At 41.5% G+C, this 9,390-nt stretch overlaps 1 protein-coding gene across 6 annotated transcripts; it reads left to right on the top strand.

The window, feature by feature from the left end:
- The first annotated feature begins 837 nt into the window (after nucleotides 1-837).
- Nucleotides 838-8,901, top strand: HUS1 (HUS1 checkpoint clamp component). Of its 6 annotated transcripts, none has more exons than XM_064667220.1 (8): nucleotides 838-983; nucleotides 1,272-1,399; nucleotides 1,866-2,042; nucleotides 2,705-2,812; nucleotides 3,773-3,847; nucleotides 5,721-5,820; nucleotides 6,168-6,299; nucleotides 7,107-8,901. In XM_064667220.1, the coding sequence occupies exons 1-8, from the start codon at nucleotides 932-934 to the stop codon at nucleotides 7,187-7,189; spliced, it is 855 nt and encodes a 284-aa protein (XP_064523290.1). In that variant the 5' UTR covers nucleotides 838-931; the 3' UTR covers nucleotides 7,190-8,901. The 6 variants fall into 6 exon arrangements, with proteins under 6 accessions (XP_064523290.1, XP_064523299.1, XP_064523282.1 ...); XM_064667229.1 differs by having other exon boundaries at nucleotides 862-996; XM_064667212.1 differs by having other exon boundaries at nucleotides 941-1,071.
- The last annotated feature ends 489 nt before the right edge of the window (nucleotides 8,902-9,390 follow it).

Genomic DNA, 9,390 nt, shown 5'->3' with positions numbered 1-9,390 from the left:
ATTGAAAGACAGCATCAAGACATGTGTGCAGCATCCCTAGAGTACTTCAAAATCAAACGAAAGAGAAGAAATTTAGCTGACCTAAACTGCCGCGTGACAAAAGAACACTGGACAATCCTGAGAAACCAAAAAGACCACACAAGAAAACCGTCTCTGCAAATGCTATAGTTTTTGAGGACTGCGAGGAACCAAGACCATAAGGCAAAGGGCACCGTCTTCTTTAGGAAACAGCCATGCTGCACGCTAACAAGTAAAGCAAGGTTTTCCTTGAACTATTCCAGCCTCTGCACATCATGCACTAAGCTGAAATAATGCCAGGCAAATGGAGCCTGTCTGCACGAGCTGCCCAGTCTGATAGAGAATGCCTTTCTCTAAACACTTGCAGTTGGCCAGCCCTTTCTGGGTGGCCTGGCTAACAATGGGTAAGTGGAAAGGCCCGAGAGAAAGCTTTGTTTGCTCCGCTTTCTTACACTGATCGTTGCTTTCCTACCTCACCGTGGCTTCATGTTGGGCACAGTTCTGCACCCAAGGGTAGTGGGGGAGCCTGTCCCCTGCCATGGGCTGATGGTGTCTGCTATAATGGGCCCCTTGGATTTGAAGAAGAAAATTTCTTCGAGACATCGGGAGCGGGACCAATACAGATGCATTTAGACATATGTGCTGGGAGTGCCGAGAGGTTTTGCTTTGAGGTGAGCTTTTCAGCTTTACCTGCGAGAACCGCTACTACAGAGAGAAGTCGCCAGCCAGTGCAAGGCCTCAGGGACCTGCCCGCCGCCACCGCCGCGCATCCAAAATCGTCCGCACTGCCCTCTGCCTGCGACGAACTGCTCGCTCTCTGACCGCCTTCTGCCCGGGCCCGCCCCCAGCCGTGCCGTCAGCGGCGGGTGGCGCTGCCGCAGCGAGCGGGAGGGGGAGGGGGGGTCGCGCCGCCATGCGATTTCGGGCAAAGATTGTGGATCTCGCCTGCCTCAACAACTTCAGCCGTGAGTATGGCAGGTCAGGCTGAAGGGCAGCAGTGCCTTGCTAAGCGTCTGGCTTCGACTTTCCTGGGCAAAGGGGAGAGGAAGGGAGGTGAGGACCGGGCCGCGGGCCCAGAGGCCTTTCCTGGGAGGAGGCAGCATGAGGCGCTTTCATTTGCCCCGAGGTGTTTGGGAGTTTCCGCAGCAGCACGAGCTGCGTTTTTGGAGACTGAGGGTTTCTCCCCTGTCCCGCAGGGACCGGGGTGTGTGGAGTGGTCACCTCTGTAACGTCCCCCTCCCTCCCTCCGGCAGGTGTAATTAACACAATCTCCAAGTTAACCAAGACGTGCACCCTGCGCCTTACTGTCTGCAAGTTGTATTTCATCCTCTCCGATAAAGTAGCAAATGGAGGCGTGAGTATGTGGTGTGAGCTGTGCCAGGTGAGCCCAGGGAAGTTCAAAAATCACATGGTGTTGAAAACCAGAGCATGCAGTTTGGTTTGGTGTATGAGGCATTTCTTGCAGCCCTCACCTGAGGTGTGCCAGATCTCTTAAGGCTTGTCTGGTCACAGGCGTTTCAGGTTAGATATCCTCTTTATCTCAATTGTCACTTCAACTGTAAAGCTTTGGTGTGTGCTGGCCCATATGGGCCTGCCCAAAACTGGAAACAGGAAAGCATAACTCACTGTTTTGTAGACTGATACATGTTAGAGGAGAAAATAAATATATTTAGAGCCTGAAGCAATGAGCCTTCATGCTTATGCAGCCTGTTTTGATTCCAGCAGATGATGCCAGGTAAGAGGAGAGTTTCCTGTTGTTCCTGTGCAGTTCTAGGCTTAAGGTCTGATGGATAAAACTTGCCTCTCTCATTTGCTTTATTTTATTTCCCAACTTTCAAAAATTGTAGGGGAATTTCTTCGACGAATTTCAGATGGAAGGAGTAGCTGCAGAGCACAATGAAATCTATTTAGAGTTGGTGCCTGAGAACCTGTCAAGAGCATTAAAAACTGCCCACAGTGCTAAGGCAGTGAAGATCAAGTTGACTAATAAACACTGTCCTTGTCTCAGAGTTGCTGTGGAGTTAGTAAGTGCAACTATGCTTTTATGTTCATTATTAAGAAAAATTAATTCTTTAAACTTGTGCTTTTCCTAAGATCAAATGATAATCTTTAGTGTAATTCTAGAAAACTGAAAAAAAATTGTGCTATTTTCTGTTTCACTAGCCTTTCTTGCCATTATGGTTGGTAGCACACAGAACCAGCTTTGTATTTTCCAAAAGGCAAGAGGGAGGAAGAATGAAAGCTATGTGATTGAAACAACTTTTTCTAATGTCTTCTTCTTTCCATTACTTCATTCTCTGTATCTTCTGTGGATTATTGCCTTTTTATTGAAGCCATTAGGTTTCAGTGTAGTGTTTGGCTCTAGTGTTTTGCATTTGATTATCCTGACATTGCATTTCAAACTGCTGTCGTCTGATTTTTTTTGTTGTTGTTGGTAACACCACTGATTCATGTCTTCAGGTCTAAGGATATCTTTTATATATATATATATACTTATGCATGATACCTCAGAAACCTTTCCTCATTCAAAAGGGAAGTCCACTTTAGAGCATATTGAGAGGAACTTAGGGAAAACTGGAACTGACATCTGGGACATGTAGTTACTGCCCACAGTGGGTCTGAAAGCTTTAAATTGGGAATTCAAGTCCTGTTTTTAACTGCAAGAGCATCCTCTCTTTCCCTCAAGCCATCCTTATCAAGCAGCAGTAGGATTGTGACACATGACATTCCTGTGGGGGTTATTCCCAGAAGAATATGGAATGACTTCAGAGAGCCCACTATGCCAGACTTTGATGTAAGCCTCTGTTTTTATATTCTGTATGGAAAGGGGAGGTTGCAATTGGAATGCTACTGCTACAGAGTATACTGCTAGGATTTGGAAAGGAGTTGAAAAGAAAGAGGGAAGACTGGAGGCTACAGATTTGGACAGAGATGGAACATGGCTTCTGTCTTGACAAGAGAGTCCAGAACTTGTGAAAACAGAGCAGCTAGTTACCAGTTTTTTCTGTGATATTCAGAGTGGAGGAAGGGAGGAGCAAAGGACTTGCATGTCTTTAAAGTGGAGCATCTCTAAACCACACAGTTTTAGGCTGTTTCGGCTGTTTCTGCACCAAATGGCCCAAATAATCTGTTCTTTCTGAAATTCATGGCCTACCTGGCAGAGTTAGAGATACGTGTATTTCCTCCTTTTAGATTTTTAGATATCATCTCTATATCTTTTGTGACTTTTAGCAGAGTTGCAAGGAAAGGTCTTTGTGCAAATGTGCTCCTGTTTGAGGTTGTGGATGCCTGTTACCTCTAAGCTAAGAGTATTTAAATTTTGAAGACATACAACTGAGTAGAAACTTGAAGAATTTTGTTCTGTTATTTCAGATTTACACTGCTGCAGTTCCAGAAATGAATGCAGTATCATGGGAATCTTTTTCTTTCCTTTTTGGCTATAGTTATTAACTACTTAGTTACACAGGTGTGTACTTTCATGTGAGCATCTGACCTGCAAAAACCTGTCTCTATTTTGAACACGGATTTGGAACATTATGTCTGAAGCAATTGCTAGAGTGCAGTTGCCTGTTGGTATAATGGGAAAGAGTTACTCCATTCTGAGACATTTGCTGATTTCAGATAAATATTGTGCATCCTACAAGCCATAGATAATTCAGTCCAAACTAAGGTAGAATTGAAAGGAAAAATAAATGTGTCACATCCCAGACACACATGAAAAATTTGTGCAAATGAAGTTCTTATGTCTTTCTAGGTCAGTATTTACCTACCAGTACTGAAAATAATGAAAAGTGTTGTGGAAAGAATGAAGAATCTCAGCAATTTCATTGTAAGTTAAAGCACTTCAAATATGTATGCTACAGACCTTACTTCAACAGGGACATAACATTTCACTGTTGCCTAAACTGGTGACACCACATTATATCGTATTTTGGGATGAGACAGACATTGAAATCAAGGCACCTGAAGACTGTGTGAAGTTGAAGAGAATGATGGGATTTATTTTAGGATTTACACTGAAGAGCTTCGCAGAAAGTGATACTCTTGAAAGAACATGGCATTGTGTTGCTACAAGCCACTCTTTGTAGCTGATAATTTACAGTCCTTCACGAAGCTGGCTAGAGACTTTACAGGTGACTTCATTATAGAAATGCAAAGTGAGTCTTGGGTTAGGTGTCTGTGTGAATGAACTTTAGGTAAACTTGAGGTAGGATTTAAAGGAAATTCTGCTAATAGCTCCTGGATGACAGACTGTGCTTTAGGCTCTGACATGGTGGGTTTCCAGTCTCCTCTGGGTTTCTGGAGTCCTGGAGTGCCTTCCATCGAAAGAACCCCTCTGCAGTTGGACATAAAAAGGCTTTGGGTTTTTTATTTAGTTGTTTTTGCTCACAGTCACCAGAATTGATTAACATGGAACTTAGTAAGTGTAGAGCTTTGAAATAGTTTTGTTTTGGTGCTGTTTATACCAGTTTTGATAAATAGGACATTTTCTGTTAACTGACAATCCTGAAATTGGGACAGTCTCAGTTTTCCAGACTTGGAAGAGTTGAGAGATTACCCTGGGTTTCTGGCAGTTTTGCAAGTGGCAGTCATCCTGAAAATACACTTGAAACTCTTTTTCTTTATCAGTCTTTTGGGGGACTTAATTTTTGCTTTCTTCCCCCATGTCCTCAGTGGAAATGCCTACACAAAATTAAGCACAGGGCTTTGTTTCCAGAGCTAAGGATCTTTTCTCACATTGGCTAGCTGTATGATGGGATTGAATTTGGTGTTCAGCAGCACTCAGAAGAGGTAGTGTATCAACACTGGGCATACCCACTTTACTAAGTGCCTTGCTTTCATGTTATTAAAGAACAAAAACATCAGTTATCACAATTCTTTTTGCTAGATGCATCCTGGTAATAAAACTGGTCAAGATCAGTGCTGCAAAATGGATTTTTAGAAGCAATTTCAGATAGTTGGCCCATTGTTTGGGAGCTTGGCCTCTCCATTCTATAGGAGATTCTGGTTGTGATGCATCTTTTTAAAAATTATTGAGAATTCTTCTAATCACAGAAATGAAGTGCTTAGTTATGCTTTAGGAATCCTCTGATCTGCTTGGGATTTGTGTAAGGTCGTGTGTAGTCTCCTGCTGGCTGGACACTTGGTTAGGATGGAATTTGAAAGCTTTCAGCACTCTTCCAGGATTTCTAGTGATTCAGTCCTTCTTAGAGTTACTGGTCTGATGCAGTGGTTGTCTTTAAGTTTTCTAAAGCAGCTCTGTAACTGCATGTCAACTCCTGGTGCATCCCATATTCTGTGAGTGTCATACAGACTGTGAGGTGCCTTTCTATTTGTGGAGGAGCTGAATGGAAATGCAGGAATCCTTGCGTTTCTTCAGATTCAGCTTCTCATTTCTAAAGCCTTTTTCTCAGCACATGAATTTCCCAAAGTGAATACTTGTTCTAAAAGTACTGGAGAGCAAGTAAATTTCTTTCTTTTCATAATTTCTGAGAGTTTGGTCTCGGATAATTCATACAGGAAGGATGAGAAATACACTTCGTAGCCGAACATTTGAATGTTCAAACCATGTTCAGAAAGTATGGTTGACCTGCACTGAAGTGCTTCTGGAAGCTTGTATTTGAACAAAACTGAACTGTATTCTTCTGTAATTCTGCAGTGTAAAAGTGGGTTGCCTAAAATCGAGATTGATTGTGTTGCAGGTGATTGAAGCAAACTTGAGTGGAGAAATGAACTTGAAAATAGAAACTGACTTAGTATCTGTAACAACACATTTTAAAGACCTGGGAAATCCTCCCTGGGGTATGTTTCTCTGTTTGCTACCTCTTGTGTCTGTCTGATCTCATTACTTAAGTGTGTTGATTATAACAGTACTTACTTTTTATTCTTTAGAAAATAGCATCAAGTACTTTAAAGTCTTCAAATGAAATCTTAAAAGAAAACGTGGCCTATGGCTGTTTCATGTTTAGAGGGGTGGGAAATCTCTTCCAATATTGTTGACAGCTTTGTAGGAAAACTGGGCTTTCTTTTCCTTGCACTACTGTTTCTGAAAAACAAGCCATTTTAGTTCCAATGCTTCAGCAGTTTTCAGTTGTGTCCCTGTATGTGTTGAAACTCCTTATTTAAGTGTTGTGTTCTTATGCTTTTAGCATCAGAAGATGGGTGTCAAAGTTCTGCTCAAGGCAGAAATCTGGAAAGTATGGCTGAGGCACGCATAGACATCAAGAAGCTGCAGCAGCTGCTTGCTGGACAGCAGGTCAATCCTACAAAAGCATTGTGCAGTAAGTTCAGCAGCTCTGTTTGCAAACTCCAAGGAGGGATGTTTGCTGTACTTGTAGTCTCAGCAGAACAGCATATCCTCTGTTTTGTCTGTTTAAAACTCAACTATTTTTACTGTACCTGATGACTTTTAATATTCATATTTTTAGGCAGTAAGCTTCAGACTTAAGGCATTTGGGGAAGAAAAAAAAATAAAATAAGTCAAGCCCTTTTATCAAGATGAATAATCAGACTGACAAATCATGGGTGTCTTCTTGTCTTTGTTTTGAAGTTGTTATTTTTATTATTATTTTGAGGTATTATTTTTTTGAAGTCTTAAAGTCCTTAGGTTCTAGTGGATAAACTGGAATTTACTGTCATGTGGTTTTTTTTTTCCCCCTTTGGATGCCTTCTTACATTGATTCTAATACCAAAATGCTTTTTATACAGCTAGTGTTTCTAGCCATAGAAACAGTATGTACTTTCTAGCAGAAGGCTATGCAGGGGTCTGTATTCTATTTTAATAACTCGGTATGCTTTTCCTGAGAACATCTGTGTATTATCGTTTAGTGCAGATGCTAAGAATTTCCCAAGGAAGATTTAAATAATGGGTATAGCATTATAAACCTATACCTATTACATATTTGCTTTTTGATATCAGCTTTCATAGGCTATTAATGCTTCCTAAACCATCAAGGACCTGAATATGTCTAGTCATCCTTCTGTCAGAAGTGGTAAAAGTATTGTATTCTTATGGTGGCATTCTGTAGAAGATGTATTTTTCCTGCTTTAGGATGGATTTGTTTTTTATTTTTTTTTCTCTTTTACAGATATTGTAAGTAAAAGAATTGTCCACTTCATCTTGCTGCATGAGGATGTTTCACTTCAGTATTTTATTCCAGCACTTGCCTGAATATTTTGGAATCTTGAGCATTTTCCAACCTGAGGCCTTTTCCATGAAGTCTGAAATCTTTCCTGAATTGCTGGAGTATTTTCGCATGATACACTGTTAGAAGCAGCCATCAGATGGACATTATTTCAATATTTATGAAATTATTCATAATACCTCCTCATCCGGAAAGCCGTTTTGGAAAGACGTACCTCTGGGAAGCTAACATATTGCAGTCTTAAGGGAAACAAAACTGAAATTTGAATGTGCTTTTGGGATGCTTTGAGCTATGGGGATAGCAATGAAGTATTTTGGTTTTGTCAAAAAACATAAAGGTAGAATGCATCTCTGGAGCTGCTGCTGTGTGTATTCAGTATTGGGCAATGCAGCTACCAAGTTAAGAGGTCTCTAAGCAAGCCATCATACTTCCATGGAGCAGGAGAGCCCTCTGGAGGGTTGCAGATTGGTATTTGCCTAAACAGGTACACTTCAGCCCTCGTGAAGTGGTACTAAATTGAATTCTGTCCCAGTAGCGATGTATGTGAACTTGATGCTGTTAAATGTTGTGCAGCAGAAATCTAACTGCCAGCAAGTAACAAGATATAACAGATGCTAAGGAGCACCAACAGTTCAGGAGCATTTCTTTTTACCTGGTTGTATCTTTTGATCTGACTTGCTCCAACATAACTCAGTAGCTCTGTGCTTACTCTTTGTTTAGCTCTTGGCCTGAGAGGATGAGCTAAACAGTCTGGATTACTTGGCTAATGTGGGCAGTGAAAATCTGTGTACAAAATGAAGGTCATATGAGGACATGCATGAACACGGCAATTGGTGTGAAATAAAGGGCAAGTTATCTGTGAATCACATTTTTTCCCCTTTTCAGATGGAAAGCATTGTACAACATGTGTTGTCATGGTGTCAGACATGGTGAGATTGCATCTAGGCGCTCAGGCCAAGCAACCAAGAGCAAGACTAAGTCTCATTCATGGGAGTACTGCCCCTTCTTCTACTTCCTGGTTATCTTATGAGGTCTGTTCTTCCTTATTCCATGTGTGATTTATTTGTTGTCTGGACATGTTCCATATAGCTTTTAATTGTTTTAGAAATAGTGAGTGAGTTTTTGCTGCCAAATGCGACTGGGAGTTTCTGCTGGGAAGTAACTTGTCATGGTCAGAAGTGCTGGGGTTTTGGTTGGTTTTTTTTTTTCTTTTTTTTTTCAAAGGGCACTGAGGGTAAGGGAGCAATGAATCTTTTGTTCTTGCAGATGCAAAGGGTCAAGAGAAGGCTGAAAGAGAGGCAGTAGTCTGGAGATCTTTACACTTCTTTGCCTTCTTTCACTATTACCATGAGACTAACCAGGAAGCATCTTCCAAATCCTGTTAGTTTTCATGGGCAGCTTCAATTGCACCAAAAATCTGTGTAAGATGAAAGTAGGTGTACTCCAGCTTACAGGAATTGCATGGTAAGAGGTATGTGGTAAATATTCCTGGGTTTTTTCCTGGGGAGAGGGAAAAAACTATGAGAATGCAATACAGAACATGCACTATGATGGTAGGCTTTGAAATGTTTGCATTTCTGTTTGAAAAATGTGTGTATAATGTAACCTGATGGAAATTACTTTTTCTAGTATAGTATAAAAACTAGTAATAATGACCTCTGTGCAGGCTTTGCAATTGTTAGTTTTAAAAGAGATCAGAAGTTACAATCACAAGAAAATGGTTGCCTTTTTTTTTTTTTTTAATAAATAAATAAATATGAGAGTAATGCTGGTACATGTCAAGAGTATGCAGTGACATGTCCATTTCATATTCTGGAGGGGAGGAGGCTAGACAGAGCAACAGGTGTAGTTTCTCCAGCCTCAGTACTTTCTTACCCTCCTCGTCTAAGTACAGCACATGGATACAGCTCAGACCTGCAATCCAGTTGACCCTCCTGATCAGAGGGAAAAATACTACTTATTCAGGTTTAAACCAGCTGTCAACTGTGAACCAGTCGTCAGAGCCCTGAGGACAGTATTGGGCCTTAATAGCCCTAACCAGTCTCACCAGGGAGACTGCTCCCCATCCGTGGGCCCACAGCTGGTGTTTCAACTCTGTGTCATCCTGTACTCCCCTAAACTATGCCTGGGCCCAGCCCTATGGGCATTTGGATTTCCTGGATTGGCTTCAGATGGGAGTTGTTGCTCTCACCACTTGGTTTTGCCTGCCTGGTTTAGGTTCTATGAG

The sequence above is a fragment of the Pseudopipra pipra genome, chromosome 1, assembly GCF_036250125.1.
Source record: "Pseudopipra pipra isolate bDixPip1 chromosome 1, bDixPip1.hap1, whole genome shotgun sequence".
In the NCBI taxonomy this organism is placed as follows: Eukaryota; Metazoa; Chordata; class Aves; order Passeriformes; family Pipridae; genus Pseudopipra; species Pseudopipra pipra.
Note: the sequence above shows the minus strand (reverse complement) of the source record. Positions and strands in the feature narration are given on the sequence as shown.